This window comes from Haplochromis burtoni, unplaced genomic scaffold, assembly GCF_018398535.1.
Source record: "Haplochromis burtoni strain Fernald_Lab_line unplaced genomic scaffold, NCSU_Asbu1 Contig_324, whole genome shotgun sequence".
In the NCBI taxonomy this organism is placed as follows: Eukaryota; Metazoa; Chordata; class Actinopteri; order Cichliformes; family Cichlidae; genus Haplochromis; species Haplochromis burtoni.
Window position 1 is genome coordinate 656093 of NW_024582685.1, and position 18310 is coordinate 674402.

At 39.3% G+C, this 18310-nt stretch overlaps 2 protein-coding genes across 8 annotated transcripts in view; both read right to left on the reverse strand.

Moving 5' to 3' along the window:
• Positions 1-6374: 6374 nt before the first annotated feature.
• On the reverse strand, positions 6375-8006 carry cunh15orf61 (chromosome unknown C15orf61 homolog). 3 transcript variants are annotated; one of them, XM_005941730.3, is made up of 3 exons: positions 7915-8006; positions 7297-7572; positions 6375-7200 (listed from the first exon to the last, which is right to left on the reverse strand). In XM_005941730.3, exons 1-3 carry the CDS (start codon positions 7937-7939, stop codon positions 7073-7075), a joined length of 429 nt encoding a protein of 142 aa, XP_005941792.1. In that variant the 5' UTR covers positions 7940-8006; the 3' UTR covers positions 6375-7072. The 3 variants fall into 3 exon arrangements, with proteins under 3 accessions (XP_005941792.1, XP_005941791.1, XP_005941790.1); XM_005941729.3 differs by having other exon boundaries at positions 7856-8006; XM_005941728.3 differs by having other exon boundaries at positions 7297-7980.
• A 1876-nt stretch (positions 8007-9882) lies between these two features.
• iqch (IQ motif containing H) overlaps positions 9883-18310 on the reverse strand; it is a 22410-nt gene continuing 13982 nt past the window's right edge. For 3 of the 5 annotated variants that reach the window (XM_014339868.2, XM_014339867.2, XM_005941724.3), the window contains 7 exons: positions 16804-16924; positions 16273-16559; positions 12728-12886; positions 11315-11437; positions 10973-11034; positions 10291-10399; positions 9883-10095 (listed from right to left, as the gene is read on the reverse strand). In XM_014339868.2, the coding sequence (XP_014195354.1) occupies positions 10018-10095; positions 10291-10399; positions 10973-11034; positions 11315-11437; positions 12728-12886; positions 16273-16559; positions 16804-16924 (939 nt within the window). In that variant the 3' untranslated portion in view covers positions 9883-10017. Of the gene's footprint in view, positions 10096-10290; positions 10400-10972; positions 11035-11151; positions 11201-11314; positions 11438-12727; positions 12887-16272; positions 16560-16803; positions 16925-18310 lie in introns of those variants that run through there. The other 2 variants (XM_014339870.2, XM_014339869.2) reach the window with 2 other exon arrangements.

The window sequence follows — 18310 nt, forward strand, 5'->3', positions numbered from 1 at the left end:
GTTCTGTTTAAACAGAGCGTTAAGAGGAGTCATGAAAAATGCATACGCGATAATGTATACAGATACTTAACTAATTGAACCAATTAAAGGGAGGGAACTGGTTTGAGTGAGAACAGAGCCGGCATCACCCTGCGGGAAGAAGCTTTGACACCTCTGATCTACAGCCTCCCCTCTCCCTGCTCACAGACCTGGGCCTGAGGTCATATTTCAGCAGACAAAAGGTTTTTGACTTCAGTCATAAAGCAACAATGAACCAAAAAATTAAAAGCCATGCAGATTGAAGGGTTCGTGAAGCATCAGCGGAGCCATTGTTAAGCTAGTTTTCTTGAGGAAAATGTGCCGTTTAGAGTATTGAATCTGTCCTCAGAAACTGCAAAAATCTTTTCAGTATTTGCTAATGTGCAGTTTTATCTTCTTCTCTGTGGCATTCAATGTCATTGCTAACTATATGCGAGCTGACATTTCCAATAACGAAATCTTGGCAACTTTTGTTTGTGCTTGTGTATCAAAGCGAGACCTCTCTGTGATGCACGTGTAGTTATATTCCAGCACAGACACAGCTACAGACCCAACTCAGGTTTAAATGAATATATGCCTGGTTTAAGATCAGCTTGCTTACCTCCTCCCAAAGTAAAAACCAATGCAATCCCCCCCACCACACAAAAAAAGAATAATTGTACCCCTGCGGTGGTGATTTCCTGCATGCTATGGATGCATAAATAAACATAGGCATAAATACACAGAGGACACTGACTGGGACTAGCTGGCCAAGTGGGGCAGCTGTTATTAAAAGGGCTATTTATCACTGTCACCCCTCTCAGGTTCCATCCCTCTCTGCCCTCCAGCGATGTCAGTGGGCCGCACAGGAACAATGTGGCTCATCCAACCAAGCCTACCCCCTCTATCACACACACAAACGCATGCAAACACACACCCGCTGATGGTCACAGCCTTTCATACGCAAAGTAAAATACCTGCTTGTATACCAAAAATTGCCTCCGTGTTCGATGACTTCTCCGAAACAAACACAAAAGCAAGAATCTAGTTTCTTTTGGATTCCTTCAAACATCCACACATCTACACTGCACCCAAACGTTCATTTTCTGCTCTGTTACTTTATTGATCGTGGCCACAATTATCCACTTTTCTGAAGCACTGCATTAAGTGAATTCCCCCTTTGTTGGACAATAAGTACAGAAGGTTGGCTAAGTCAAGCTATTCTTCAGCCTTGGGGGACAGACTACTTCTCCTGCACCCTCATCATTATTAGCAAGCTCAGATAAAAACACACCTCAACAATTAGTCCACCTCTGCTGCGGGAGGCACGTCTAGTAAGGCGGGCTGCTCCAACTGACCCATGCATTGATTACAGCAGCTCACATCACGCCCAAAGTAAAGGCCAAAGATTACATTATCAAACAGTTACACACACTGAAAGGGAGACTTTGAATAAAATAAATCCCTAAATTCAATAAAGTCTTGATCTAAGACAGTTTAAGTGCACAAAAACTCTCAGGTACGAAGCAGAAGCTGCAACCTGAGAGTCTCTGTGCTTATTTATACTTTTTTTTTGTTAAAAAAAATACCTGAAGCTATTGTTCTATAATCAACACAACTAAAAACAGTACTAATCATTTCAGTTCTACATTATGCTGTTTATTGTGCTTTCCTTATCTACATCTATTGAGCACGAACCTGCTTTTTAAAGACAGAACGGCCTCATTTTCTCTCATCTATGCGCTAGCAGTCTACACCACCTATAAACCTCTCACACTCAGCAATCCACTCACGATTAATGAAGTGCTTACTTAACCAATTTAAACCCTTAATTCCTATTAATTCAACATAATAGCCACCCTCTCCAACAGGAATTAACAACACTCCAGCAGAAACCTTCAAATCTCTACAGGCCAGAAAGAGTCAACCCAGCAAAATCCATATTCTTTGATAAATATGTAACAGTATGTATATCACTGTTAAAATGCATAACCCTCATGTAAGACCCCTATCAAGTCTGCTTTACACCTGTATTACATTTCTCCCTCAATCAGCATTTTTTCTGAGACGGCGGCCTCCCACGAGGAGCAGAAACCATTACAAGGCACTGCAGCTCATTTGCAGAAAGATTGGAGATCACGCTGCCTCGAAAAGTATGTGAAACATTTCTGGGAGCAAAATTGATTTATTCCATTTCTGTGTTTGTATGCAGCATCTGTATCAGTGTATTTAATGTAAATCCCCCCAATCTAGCACCGAGTTGCTGTGCAGGTTGCTGCTTATTGTGCAAGTAAGAAGCAGGGTGATCATACAACACACGGACACCTGTTCTGCTGTAAGATAAAGGTGCACGCGGTATGTCTTTACACAGTATATGATTTTGTCTGGGAGTAAATGATAAAAGCACATATGCGATGTAGCAGATTATATCAATCAAACAAAAACCATTCATTCATCGTTTCCTTTTTCCAATCCACTGATGCTGCTTGTTTAAGCTACAAAGACATTACGCTATTCCTTAGCGAGATAAAAACGCATAAACAAATAAATAAATATTTCTGAGTATTTCAATTTTGACTTAGGAAAAACAGATCAAGCAGAGCCTGTGGCTAGAGGAGCCTGACTGCATGCTGGTGGGGGGTAAAAGACAGCCTGGGGGGGGTGTGGAGGGCGTCTGTTTTTTAATGAGCTGAAACTTTAAATACTGCATAATATATAATACTCCTAAAAATGGATAGTTCATTTCACTCTCCGGATAAGTCGCGGAAAAAACTATTAAAAACCATTTCTCTCTTAATGTCAACAGAGTAAGCATTAAGTATGAATGAAGTGAATGTCATACCGCTGTCATCGACAAGAAAGAAAACGCAAAATAATAATCAACTTGAACTGGAAGAAACAAGAGGTTTGGGCACGAAGATAAGTGCACGAGCTTAAGGGCATCAGCTAAACACAGTGCACGCAAAGACAATGATGTATTCAACTATAACTAGAAATTCAGATTCACTCTATGAAGACAAAGCATCGCCGTTTTTTCTTTTTTTATTGTGTTTAAAATGTGAAGTGCAATTGATCTTGATGAAATTGTCTTATTTATTTATAAGTTGCAGCTTAGTCTTAATGTCAGCTGGAAGCAGAAAAAGAAAGAATAGATGACTGACGTTTCAGCCACCCACTGACAGTAGCTTTGGCAACACTGGCACAGCAGGCATACTCTTTCAGTGGCTTCACTTCCTCCCCCTACACACAGGCACACAAACACATGCACAGATACACAAGTGGGGGAAGTGAAGAAAAAAAAAGAATTATGGTGCCCCTTGTCATCCCCTGGGTAAGAGAAACACCATAATAGATTTTTAATGGCTATCTGCTCACCGAAAGAAAAAGGAAAGGTTGTGTTTTGAATGTCAGTGACAGGAGGTCAGCAATTACAAAGTGCAGGTAAAAAATAAAGCAAACTTTTCCGTAGCCTTTCTTTTTCAAAGTTGATCAAAGCGTGCGCATGTTTACAACATCAGATGTCTCCAGATGAAACGCAATGATTCTCACGTCACATTATAATTCAGAAAGTGCCGTTTGACAGTAAACACTGTGACAATGTTGTCTTGACTCTGCTGCATAAACATGTAATTCCAGCATGATCCTTAAAGTGATCTGAGTGATGGCTCAGGTACCCCGCTGTTCATGGAGCAAGCATGGAGACGGTGCTGGTGGCCGATCCGGAGGCTTAATAATGATAACCTCGCCAGTATTAGCTGCAGGGGTTGTTCACACAATAATTGTTTCTGCCAAGCCATATATCTATATGACAGAGGAAAAGCTGGTGTGACTCTCCTGCTAAATAACTGATTTACGGAGCGGCTGCGTCAACTATTTCAGAGATCGTTTGTTCTTTTTTTTCCTTTTTCCTCTGAAGAAACTGTGAACTTATTAGCTAATTAGAAGATAATTACAAGTCTCTGCAAGTTGATTAGCAATTTCACTGCTGAACATTAACAACTTACAGAAAGACCGCACTCAATTTCAGCACTTGTTTTGCCTTACTTACCTAAATTCTAAATAGTATAAGTATTTAAAGATTTCACCTTGGCAAAACTTATTACCAGCTCCAGCGTGCAATTAAACTTGCCGAACAGGCATTAATTCTTTGTTCATTACCACATTAAATGCATGTAGGGTAATTTGACACTTCAATACAAGACTGCACGATTACGGCTATTAAAAGGCATCACTTTCGTACCAAAGGCAGGCGCATTTTGTTAATTTGCACAAGTCCATCTGCAGTCCCGGCATCCTGCACCCACTGTGGTGGTGACTAAAGTTTGATATGTAATGCTAATCCTTAGCCCGAGCTGGAAGGGGTCGCTCCCCCGCAGTTTAGAGTGACTCAAAGGTGAAGTCCTGAAAACAAATACATCGTACTCAGATGCTCCGCAGTTTACATTTCACTGACGCACATCGGCCCGTATTAGCAGCGCACAAAGCTGCAGTCACTTCCAACCCCGTGCAATTGTGTCTGGCTATACGGCAGTATCAATGCAGCTCGTGGGTCAAAGGGTCAATGAGTAATTAAGACATGGTTGCCTGAGCATTCCCCATGCACACTTTCAGTCCTGATGAAAGGTTGGCAATGAAAGGAGGGGGATTTAAGTGCAGCCTGATACGAAGGATCAGATTTCCATAAGTGTGTCTAAATGTTCCTTGTTCAAGGCAATTAGTATGATTAAAGAGATAGCGAGGGGTCATCACGCTGTTTAAGAGGATTTTGCACATGAATTCTGCATGAGGTTTTCAACAAAGCAAATGCTGCATTGCTTACAATAAAAGCCTTTAAGCTAGTCGTATTTTTAAAGTGTTGCCGAGGCACCGTCTAAATTACTGTACATTTCAAGACAGATTCAGCAAGAGAAATGATCATTTATTACTTTTTTTTGTGACGTGGGTGTTAAAGTAAAAATGTGGTCAGGCGGCATGTAAATGTCTAGTTAAATCTTCTCACATAAGATGATCATGAGGATGCAGAACATTTGTAACAACACGCAGGCAAGTAATCGTAGCCTTCAACTCCAGCGAAGGTCACAAGGTGCATTGATTCCCGTGTACGACAAGAAATTATTCCTAGAGTTTCATTGTTGCTAAAAATTGAAGAGGCCAAGGCCTGAAAATTGAGGTCGCTGATAAACGCTATTAGTAGGAGATGCTGAGAGGAGAAATCAATATGGCAGTTTGTCAACCTGCCTCTCAGAGGGAGGGGAACTCTGCAGCTGGGGTAAGTGTGCCCTGTCAGCAAAGCACATTACCAGAAATCAAAGGCCAGAGAAGGCCCGAAGGAAGGGATGTAGATGTCTCTCTACAAAGGCCACACTTTGGTAATTAAAACCTATTTTCTCAGACCTGTTGTATCACTGGTTTTTCTCTAACACTATTGACTATCTGTTGAGTGGAGGGTGATCACTAATTTAACTTTAAATAAATGAGCTGTGGCCATTTAGATTCCTGTACCTGTCACACAAAATTAAGCAAAAGACATCAAATAAATTATGTCACTTCATATCACTTACATCAAGTCTTGAAGGAAACATCTGACAAACTTAAGCTATGTTTTTTCAACAGGCGACATTGAGAAGCTTCTCGTTTCCAACGCGTGTAAGTACAAGTGCCATAAAAACCAAACATTATATCATCTCCTTTCTGCCATTCTCAATAATTTGATTTCATAATGTCTCCTCTCCTTTTGCAATAAAACCAAGATGAAAAACCTCCATCGCTCCATACTTCAGTCTATTCTTGAGGTATTCTTAAGCTTTCTGCTAAAGAATAATATAGTACAAGAACTGAACTTCAACTTTAAATATTTAATAGTACTTAAACACAACTGAATCTATGCAGTCCAAGAAGCGCATCTCAGGGGTCCAGGCCTACCCTGGAAACTCAGTGTCCCTTAAGTTGAATTCTAGTGATACACTTACTCTTCAACCATAAGTTGAACTAGGTCATACAATTTGGTAAACACCTGTCTCTCACTGATAAGTTATAGCAGTGCAAACTCAGTATAATCATTCGTTCATGGCAGTTTAGTCTTTCTGCAGCATTTGTGGTACCCAGCACGACTGAGGACGACACCGAACAGGTGAGGCTATGCAGGTCAGACTTTGGGAAGTACCCAAACCAGATAGTTTTAAAGCACGAGTCTACTTGGAAATGACAAAACAAATGGGAAAATGTTGAAGATCTTGTGTGCCCACAGTCAATGTTCTAGACCGTGGTGAGATTGCTGATCCACTTCTGTAACTGATTGTCTCCTGTTTTGCTTCTGCAATCTTTGACAGATATTTTTGCACATTTATAAGTGCAGCTACATTTCTCTGTTAGTTTACAATGTTTGTCTGGTTATAATTGTGCATAGCTTTTTTTCCTTGAAAAAAAAAAGCAAACTTGAGCAGAATGACCCCATGTCAAAGTTGGTTGCTCGTCCAGTCAATATGATGTGCCACTCAGCTAGAGCACTACTGACATGACGGTAAAGGGGACCTGTTATGTTCACTTCCAGCTCCATGTTTTTATTCTTGCTTGACTCATGCTTAAAAATAATCCATATCACAATCTGATTGCAAAGCTCCCTGACAGGACAGGATTTTGAAAAATTGATTTTAAAAAATCCATATTTTTCTTATGCTCTGCCTTGGGACACTTTTTTTACTATCTGAAATAAGCAGTTTTCTCTCTGGTTCCCCTTCTGATTGGCTGCTCAGATCTGATCAGTGGGTAGGGCTTCTTTGCTCACACTCACAGGTATGTGCCTGAGATCAAACTAAGCCAACAGTAGCAAAAATGCAACTTAGTGTTCAGAGCAGTCTGACTTCAAAGCATTCATTCACAGGGATTGCTTGAATGTAAGATGACCTCACTATTAAACTCTGTATAACAGGAGCGTCAATAATTAAAATAGCATATAGGACCAAAAGCAAAGAAAAAAAAACACAAAGGCTCCTCTTTAATGGTTTCAAAAATACAGCAGCTTGGTAGATAATATCCTCCTGAAAACACATTCAAGTTACTTTGTTTCCTCTTCACTTCAGTACTGTGCACCTTCCTCCTCTTTGTAGGCAAAATAGACTGTAACAGGTCCGACACTCGTCTGTACTGTTTCTGATGCTCCCACCACCATCCAGCAGCCAATGCCATAGGCCAAACAAGGGATACCTGCAGTTTAAAGGGACACTGAATATATGGACTCTGTTGTATTGGAAATAAAATACAAGTATGTAACAATGACAGCAACGTGGAAGAAATACTGACCCAGATTAATAACTTTTAACATGGTGAAAAATCTGTCTTCAAAATCCAGATTCTGAGGAGGCGCTTTAGTGCAGTGATATTTAATAAAGGGGAAACATCCCGTTCTCAGAATGTGGTAGTTGGATCCCTGAACTCTCCAATTAAAGTTTGACATTCCAAACTGGTCATTGTGGACGGAGCTGTAGCGGACACAGTATGAAGTCCACGGAGGAAGTCTGCGCTGCTGCAGGTGACAGGTTAACACCTCCGAAGCAGCTGGCCGCGGACCTGTCCTGCCTAACGTGCTAGGAAACAGAGCGATCTTCAGAAAGAGGCTGTGGGTCTTCTTCAAAAACTCCTTCATGGTTTTAAAGATTCGTATTTTAGCATTTGGACTGCAGAAGGACACACCTATAACTAGCCACACTTGGAATATACCAACGTTTTAAGAGTGAAAATACCAAGTTGTAACACATCAAAGCAGCAGCTGACATGAGATATGCTAAAGCTAGCAAGAAAACTCCCGTACGATTTGCGAGCTTAAATCCTCAGACCATGTCTGAGATGTTCCAACACTGACCTATACACCTGACGTGTCTCTGTAGAAATGCTGAATTCGCACACATGTATCTAAACCACCTGTGAGAAGAAGAGCAGCTTTCATCTGGTTGGTTTTCTGTTTCTGTTGTGCTTCTTGCGTCTGACCTCGTACCGCGGCTTAACTCATCCGGCTAGAAACGCGTCTCTACGAACCCGTTCCTCTTTAACATAATTAACTTCAGTCTGGTATTTATTTATATCAAGTACTCGCCGGTTCATTCAATATAGGACTTATATCCTTTATAAGAATTTATAGACTGCCACGTGTTCAACAACCCTGTAAAACGACTAAACGTAAAGTTATTTTGTTCTTTATACTTCTACCGTTATTTGCCACAAAAAAATAAGCATGAAAACGACAAATGTATGTTCTAGCTACCAAAAGACCTCTTCAAAATTAACCACCACTGACCCCAGTGCCAATAGGCTAATAAGTGTTTTTGTTGGTTCCATGACCACACCACCTACTCCTTTAAAATCCACTTAAAACCACCACAGCAACTGCTGAAGCATTTCCACGGTTCAGTGAACTGCTGTAGATCAGGACCATGGACAGCAGTCTATAAACTACGTGATAATTAAACACCGCAAGTAAGCCATAATATATACATATACACATATGCTATATTTAATACATGCGCTCATCATTTTTGTTTCTTTTATTATTTACTCGTATTTTGAAAATGTTTTTAAAAACCTCTTTAAGAACAGACATTTTAATTTATCTTTGGCTATAAATTTTGTCGTATGTGATGTGATTTTTGTTACATGTAATAAAATACCCCCCCCCCCAAAAAAAAATAAACAAACATGTTTTTGTTTTTTTTAAATTTGCGTTTTAGTTCATGTTATTTGAATATATCGTTGCCTGTCTTCCTTTTAGCATTTCAGTCGTTTGTGCAGCACTTACCTGCAGGAAGGGGGCCATATAATAAAGCTTGATTGATTCATTGATTGACCGTAATTTGTCAGGGTGATTGGTAATGCCTTAACAACTTCACAAACCAACCGAAATCCCATCTGCATGATTTATAAATGATTTGCTAAATAGTTTAGGTCCAATTCTGTGTGAAATGCAAATAGATAATAATTAAGTGATGTGAAAATAAATTACAGATGTATTTGTCCCAGATGTTTTCAGTGTCTTAAAATATTATTTCTGAAGTCAAATATATGTGAAAATAATGCACACATTCAAATGTAATTCTAGTCTCTGGATTTAAAGGTGTAACAGAGCCACTGGGGTGCTCAATCCTCCATAAGAATTAGTCCTGTGAAGTTTTTCCATTATCACATGTTGTCTTTTTTGCAATACAACTGTCTATTTGAACAGAGGGGGGTAAAGCATGACTATGAGTGCTTTTCCTGGAAATCTAAAATTTTATGTGCCTTAAAAAATGTACATCAAGTAAGGCTCTTGGATAAAATTAACATATATAAATCCTTGATACAAATTACAAAATAAAAATTAAGTACGATTTAAATGTTTTTTTGCAATCTCAAATCCACACGCATCGTCTCTACTTAGAAAGTCAACATTCACAGTCCAGTGAGGACCAGACTGAAACACTGTCATGTCACCATATGAGGCGAGTTGTTTGAAATTGTCAGCTTCCAGATGAGGACTTTAACAATCAAACTAGTTGACTCTAACCTAATTTAATAAAAATCAACCACAGTAGTGCATGGCCCAATTCGTACAGAAGAAAGGTATTCTGGGAGATCCTTGTGTATTGTGACACCAAACGCAAATAGACTTCTGTAACAGAATATATATATATATATATACATTCTGTCACAGATATACTGTATATATCTGTACCAGAAGCATTTGACTTGGCAGAAGAAGCATACATTGCTATATACACACATTTGACTTCTTTTTATGTACACACTTTTTGATTTACACATGCAAATTCCTTCTGCATAGGTTTCTGGCAGTGTAATCTTTGTTTATAGTAAAGTATATTCAGGCTTTTGAAACTTTTTACAAAGCCAGTGATTTTACAGATTTGTGATATATTTAGGCTTTTTTTTCAGGAATTTATTTGGAAAGTCCTTCAATCATCTTCAGAGTAGACATATTTAGTTATATTTAGTGATTTTGGAAAAGCAAGTCAGCAACACTGATAATGGAACTATCTAAGATGCAGGTTTAGCCTCCCGTTGAAGCTTGTTCTGAGTCATCTGCAGTATATCTTCTATTTCCTTAATCACCTCCTTCAAGTAAAGCAGACAGAAAAGGAAGCAAACTTAGAGTATTACCTATTATTATTCCATAAAATCATCAACATTAACTTGAAAATATATTCTTATTAGGATATTTATGAGTAGTGATCATGCTTTCAGTTTCACTGACACACAAGTTTCATGACAAATAGATGAGGAGAGATCATTAACTCATTAACATGGTACCATGAAATTGGTTTCTCCTTGGCTTTTAGGGATTGATATTTCCTGATGAATGACTGACAGATGCCGAGCAAAGGTCGCGAGAGCTCTCTGGAGATCCTCTGAGACTGTTCTATTAACGACACCACAAACAAACGAGTTTACTAATGATCCCCAAGTCGCCAGCTAAGAAACAATCACCTTGTTCATCTGATAGTGGTGGTTAAATGAAACTTTCAGCAGACAACATCTTCGCTCTTTAGGGGGATGAGCACAGCTTGATTTAACTGTTACAGCATTGTGGAAGCGAAAGGATTTGTGTGATAAATATGTTAAATAACCCTCTGCTTAACAACTTTTAGAGTTTGTAGCATTACCAAAGCTAGAGGTGGCATCTTAATCCTCTGAAAGAATTGATTTTACTCTTAGCCATGTGAAGTCTTTCACCTAATCGCCTATTATCTTCTTTGGAAGGTGATCGCCTTTTTGAACAGAGGAGAGTAAGGCTCCATCTCCCGGGGATGAGCCTCAAATTTTATACACATATATGCAGCAAAAAAACAAAAATCTTATTCTCTTCCACATTATGTTTGTCCATATTTCTGACTTAAAATAATAACAGATCAGCTTATGGTTTGTCTATAAAGAAAGAAAGTTCATAACTCATGTTTTCTTGTATGGATCTGGTGTAGTAAGACATACTTACATCATTCCAATACTGCTTCGCTTACTGCTGTCAAAAAAAGCGAAAACTGTGCCTTGCTTTGTCTGAAACGCAAGCAACAAAAAACAGAGAAAAATAAAGCTTCATCATTGTATAGCAAAGAGTACTAACTATTAGTGCATTTCAACCCTGCTTTAAATCTAAGCTCTTTAAATTCACACCTTTTCTGTATGTTGCCCTCCCTCCATATGCTGTTGTACTCATTAAAACCTGAAAACAGACTCTGATGTGTAAAATCTGTGCAGTTTCCCGTTGTATTAACCATATAACAGCAACAGTGGAAATGATGATAGAAAAGCGTGCCGATCAATTCTGAATTGTTACCTTTTTGTTAAATCTTATGCCATGGGCCTTGCACATCATAAGGAACACCTTATTGTATAACATGGAAAGGTCAGAGTGAAATAAGTGGTTCCCAATAACTGCACAAAGATTTCCAACTGGAGCCTGGACAAAAAAAAAATAGACAGAGAGAAAGAAAGAAAAAAGAAAACAGCAGAAAATGTGAGTGATGACTGTTTGTCAATTAATTCATTGAATCCAATAATTTAAAGTTTGATTATATTTGGCAGCTAAGTATGGTGGTGGTGTGTGAAATAGATAGAGCAGAAATGGCTAAACCCCAGACATGTCCTTAGGGTCACTGCTGAATTTGTGTGTGTGATTAGTGAACGTGATGAGTACGGGGCACATGTGGTAAACTGTTGGGCCTTTCTTAATTAACTGCAGGGAGGAACAATTAATGCTTAGAAGACATGCCAAACACAAGATGAGCTTAATTGTACGACACCAATCAAAGAAACTACAGGTTGGGGACTGCAGATTTTTTTCATTCAATCTAAGATCAAAGCATTAGTGAATCCACAAAAGGAATACTCACTGCACACAACATTCTGTATCACCGTAATAGAGGGATTCTGTTTGCATGTGTCATAAGTAACACCAGAGAGGTTGATTACTTAAAAGTGGCAGGGCTTAGGAGGATAAAAATGTTCCTGCTTCTCAGCCACCTTTGGGAGACTTAAAGAGTAGGCCTAAGCCCCCGTGAGCTCAGGAGATAGCCCATAACTTGCTGTGAAGGGTGTGTGTTTGCAGTTGTCAGATGCAGGGCCCTCACACAACAATAAAAGCGTCCAACTGGGATTTAATTGTGTTTGTAATATGCAGGGCCTTAATGACGGCCAGCGCCGAAGCCATTAACCACTGCAGTGGCTCAACTGCTGTACTGAAGCACCAGGCCACCAACTAAATGAATGTTTGATAAAATAATACAAGTCGCAGATCAACAAGCGTAAACTCGGGCATACTGCTAATAAAAGAACTCTATTGTTTAAGGCCTGGCACCAGGTTGATGAGGTGTTCAAGCATGCATACACATGCATAATGAAAATGGTATGAATTATTAATGTGTTGATTATTTAGGCTCATCTATCAAAATGATAATGAATTCAGCACCTAAACACCAATTGAGCTCGGTGCATAATTACAGTATTTAGTTGTATTTAACAATAATGAAGAGCAAAACGTTGATCTATCTTTGTGATTACTGAAAGGCTACGAATAGCCTCCATAGTCTCAGGCTGCTTTTTTGTCGCAGAAACTACGTGACGGCATCATTTGATTTAAGAAGAAAAAGAAAAAAGTGTGAATTTAAATTATAGCATCTAAACTCAACACACTGATAGGTGAGTAAAGACATAATTTAAACTGCAAATATAAGCAAATATAAGACGGTACTTTGGGCACGATCTGGTGTTCAAAGCATTTCTCGCTGATTGGCATTGGCGCTTCTAAACAGCCTGTGCGGCAATTCAGCGTTCCTCCAGTCATCATCAGAAGCATCTGGGTCATGGCCAGCTGGTTACTGTATGTGATGTCCAGATCAACAGCCCACACCTGCAAACAAGACGTCGTGAACTCTGTGTCATGGAGAGAAGACAAAACTCTATAGACTTAATCATTTCAATTTAATCACAAAAAAAAATGGAACATCAAAGTATTTCACCCCCCGGACCTTACAAAGCGAAGAGTTAGCACCTCTTAATCCTTACAGTGTTACTCATGTTAAGAGGCAAACATAAGGAAAACACAGGCATGGTGAGTGTTTGACTGATTTAGGTAATTCAGTTCTGACATGTGCACAAAGTAGATCCTTCCCTGTGTATTTGAATTCGGGCAGCCCTGGGCATGTTTGGCTCAAGTCTGATGAGAAGTAAAGTTCAGTTATGTATGGTAAATGGCATCATTATAAGTATATTAAGGGGTCAGGTATGGTCGTAGCCCTCCGCTTAAACAGGGCTAATTTTCCCAATAATAACCTAATAGCTCTGCCCTTTCTTCAAAAGTGACAAATAAATCACCAGTGAAGGAGTTGTTAATAACTAAGTGGCAGTTGGCTGCCTCCTTTAGCCGTTCCTATTTGTCAAAGTAAACGCTCCTGCCACCGAATGCAAATTGCTGCCTGTCTGAACCCGCAGTCTCGGTAACCCGAGTACTTTATCTCCACCAGCACATGGACATCTGACCATACGCAGTAATTATCTTAAATGCTTCACTGTGTTTTATATGAAATTTGAATATATTGTAAAGCATATTGCAGAGTCTGCTTCTATAACAATTGTTTTTGGGACCGATTAGTGCAACAGCGTGTAAAAAACAATTCCGGAGAAATACCTGAAAATGTGAGATGTTTGGAAAACTTGAAAAGATTGGCACAAGCGGGAAAACTGGAAAATGTGTGACATGTTTATCTGAAAAAATTGTTTTTAAAATGTTTGTCAGAGTATTTTTGCTTTTAAAGGTTTTATTATTCATATAATAATCAGCTAAGAGTGTTTATATTTCTCTTCTGTACTCAACCAGCTGTATATTTTAATTGCTGGCTCCCTACTTTATAACGGAAACTGTTTGCTTTCACATAATCACTCTTTTGCCTTCACATTGTCACTGTTTGCCTTCACACTAGCAGGAAATCGCCACCCACGAGTAAGAAACAACCTTGTAGAGAACACGAAGTTTTTTGATAAACCACACCTGTTTTCTTGACAAGATAAGGATGATATTTCCTTTTTTGTATGCTTCATGATGTGTATAAATAAAGCCAGACTGCACCAAGGAGGTGTGTGAGTCTCTCCCTGAGTCTCTCACCCGTGCACGTTTAAAACTGCTCTAAGTGTCTGAGTGATATTTCATTGCATCTGAGTACTTGATAATAGAATATCTTTAACAATGTTATAGAGACAAAAATAGCTTTTTCCTGATTTGACATAATCTGATTTATAGGGCAGAAGTTACGCAGTTTTGGTTAGTAACCTTTTCTTCCCAATAAGAAAATGCCCAAACTTATGATTTATAAACTGCAGAAACAAGTATGAAAATTTCACGAGGTACATAAAAACGTCAAAAAGAAAAAGTACAGTATGTGGATACAAAGTTAAAAAAAATTCAAGGTGGGAAACACTTTAGCAGAACTGAGTGAGCTTTTCTGTAGGTGGTACTTTAGCTACCTGTGGGCAGATTCACGTCTCTATATATCAGGTTGATACCTGGGCCTGAGTGATGGACACACTTCACCAAGCCATTCACTCAACTCACTAAAACTCATACACCCCTGTCCCATTGTTGCTCTTAACAAAGCTGTGGGAAATGTAAGCCTGGATTGTACCTGTTTTCTATTGCCTTGCATTTTCATTAAAAGCCCCGATGCTGCAGCTGGGGCCCCACCGTTCCACAATGTGAGGAAAGACTGCAAGGGCAAACATATGTGACCCACTTCTTCCCATCAAATAAAGTAGGCAGCTTTTAGCAACAGGTTTGAATCTAAATTGATGTTTAAACCCAGACAGGTTTGCCCATGTGGCTCTCTTCCATCTAAGCTTTGTGTGTGTGGGGAGATGGTTAAGAATCTGTCATTAATGTTCCTGCCTCTATTGAAGCACACGCTGTTTTATAGTCTATTCTTAATTATGCTGTCAGTGAGTCCCTTTCAATTTCAGGTCAACATTGAAGATGAAAATTAATTTTAAGCCTGTCATTATTTCATTCTAAACAGGTAAAGGAAAAAGGGCCTGATTCTGTCCCGAACACATTTAAGAAATTTCTGCTTTTAGTGTCACCATTTTGTCACTGAAATGACAGTTTAATTTGACTAAATAAAATAACAGGATGTACGAAAGTACTGCAAGTTGGTTTTTTACCCTAAAATAAATACAGCATGTTAGAGTCCACAGTCTGTGCAAAGCCTACTGACAAAAACATTCCTGGCTGGATTTCTAAATCTTCAAAGAAAGAAAAAATGCTGATAATCTAAAACAAAATCGGACATTTGAGGTTATAGGATGCAAATTGCAACACTGCTTTGCTTACATTGTACATTACATCTAATCCAGAAGATACTACCCTCTAGTGGCAAGTGTGCTCTTTCTCCAACTCCGGCATGTCTATTATGAATATAAACAAAAGAAGGAAAGTCGGAAAAGTGCAGGGACGATATTTTTTGAACTGTTCTGAATAAAAATCCATCATAAATAACTAGAGGACAAATTGTATTCTGCTACTGGTGTTCTTTCACGTTTTTTAATGAAAGAAGGGGAAAGAAGATAGTGTCCTTCTTTCTTCTTTGTGCTTTTGTAAAATCTGTAAAATTCCACAGTATTTTATAGACTACATTACATACAAAGCATTTCATCATACAGCTCCAAATCAATAGGCAGTCAGTCAAGCCACATGTTAGGAGCAGAGGTTAAAGCATCATAAACCAGTCCATTTCAAATATCATAAATCAAAGTGCTTTCAGCAAAACTTAATCCTGACAAATGAAATAAGACTTCCATGCTGCCTGGCTATAATAGCGAGATACATTTCAGCCGACTGCTGCAGGTAGGGGTTAAACACTGACAGGGTATCCCCCCACCCGAAGCTGCCAAATCACTTTGGAATGACCTATTGTCTGAAAGATAGGTGCCTCTGAAATTCTCAGTATTGTAAGGTTAAAGGGCAAGCCTTAAATGGTGGAATCAGTGTATCGACACAATAAGACTTGACAGTTTATTAGATGGCCTTGTGACACATTTGCTCCCAGTGCCCACAGTTTGCCTTATCTTTTTTTTTTAGATCCCAGGGGACTAATATGGGCGGCACCTAACTGCTCCTATGGATCCAGCCTAAAAATTGATCTTTTCCACCAATACGTTGAAATAAAAGCATTTGCAGAATGTGTTGTAACACCTTAGATCATATCTATTATGATAGATAAGCTAAGATCTTCTCTGTTTGTGTCTCACCTTCTTCTCCATGGTGTTATGGTCCAGAAAGGTAACGAGATCCACAGAGACATAACCTACGATACGCCGCTGCAGGCAGGCCCGGCCTACACGGGTGCAGATGGAGTGCAAAGTTTCTGGGTGTACAGAGCTCTGAGGAACAATGGAGCCTATAGCTTCAAGTTTACAACCACCATGGAGTTGGTCTCCACAAGAGAACATGGTCACTTCACCCCCTGGCTCCAGCAGCAGATCTACTGTCAGACAGGTGACACTGTTTGAAGGGGGGTAGGCCTCCACCACACCTCCTGGGAACATAGCAGAGCAGATAAATGGCTCTAGTACCCTCAACAAAACACAGCCTAACAGTAATACAGGACCTGAACTCTCCTAGCAGCTGTTTAGCAATCACAGAAAGTTACATGAAAATTATTGAATTTCGCATTTCACAAAGGCAACACCTGTGAAGCAGGAATGACATAGGAAATCCATATTACATGCTGCTATATTTGCAAGTGAAAAGCATTCAGTGCCTGACAATAGATATCTAACCTTGCCTGAGGAAGGTCTTCAGGAAGCAGGCCCAGTTGGGATAGCAGGAGGTTTTAGCAGGCTGGGCATAATGGGTCAGCCATTCTGGGATCTCATCTAAATATCTGAGCAGCACAGTCTCCTACAGAAAGAAAGTGCATACATTAAGCATCTACTGAATATTGTGCAAATTTTAGGAGTTTTTGTATCAATTCAATGCAAAATAATAAGTTTCAGTTACTTCATTATTATTAAAGCTTTGTATGTGTTGACCATATTATTGGAAGCACATTGTGTTTGACTCCAGTGACTGCTTGTTGTCCCCCAGACCTTGGGTGGCTGCTTCAATTTCTGTGCAAGTGTCTGATGGATATTGCGGGAGGGTCCATCTGTGAGTGACAGCCTATTATCAGAAGGCCTCAGGAGTCTAATGGCTTTAACTCACAGCCTCCAAGCAGCTGCCCTCAATAACAACTCTCTCCACTGGGCAGTTGATGAATACGTAAGCTAACCCCATCTATCTGGGGATCAATCAGGGCTTGACTGAGATCGATATCACTCTTGTTTCTGTAACTAGGAAATGCCATAATGGTTACACCACTTAATTATGCTGTTAATTTCTAACTTTTGTTTTAGGTTTCCCTGAAACAGTTTGACAACAACAAGTACAACTCTCTTCTTATAAGGCTATGATGGCTATATTTAAAATACAATGCCCTGACTAAACCCTCTGTAGCCAGTATGACAACAACAACAATGCTGTACATGTGGCGCCAACAGAGAAGAATTTAATTTTTTTCATACACAATAAAACATGAAAAACATTTTTAAGAGATGACTAAATTATAAGTAGAAATAATATCTTTCTTCTGTCCTCATACTATCAAGATCATTACTTTGTTTTGAGTGCACGCTGTTGGGCTTCACTGGAGACAGGACCAGAGATTATACTGTTGATATTCCAGTCATGTAACAGCCATCATCATATTCAAGTACTGTAAGAGGCGAGGTCAAATGCTACACAGTGATTCCCCCTATACAAACCATAAAGCACACAATGGTGCGGCAAAAAGTGTAAGGGAACGGTTGTCATTCTCAACGGAAGAGCAAACTCACCCCGGGACTTTGCCTATGCAGTTCACAGAAACAGCAGGACAGTAAGAAAAGAAAGAGAGGTATTTTGCAATAAATTATTTGGACTTAAACTGCGTATAGTACCCTGTGATAGGATTCAGCCTTTGCTTGGTGTCCACATAAAGCCAAGCAATCTGGTCATAAATAAAATAGATGTTGCCCTGGCTCTTTGATTGCCATTTCACCTCTCCACTACATAGCACAACAACTGAGATACTACAGTGAACAGGTCTCGGGAACAGGAAGATATAATCAGGCTACTTATATATTTCGCATGAATATTTGCTGTACTCCAACCTCATCCTTGAATTTCTTGTACAAACTGAGGCAAAATTTCTTTGCATAAAAATTGTAAATAAATACTTAGGATTGTCTTTGCAATGAAAAAAACAAA

What these genes read in the sequence shown, in the direction of transcription:
- cunh15orf61 (XM_005941728.3), bottom strand. Translation starts at nt 7,639, where the DNA reads ATGAAGGAGTTTTTGAAGAAGACCCACAGCCTCTTTCTGAAGATCGCT. An exon ending in GTTAAAAGTTATTAATCTGG is followed by an intron (nt 7,201 to 7,296) that starts GTCAGTATTTCT and finishes TTTAAACTGCAG; the next exon opens with GTATCCCTTGTTTGGCCTAT.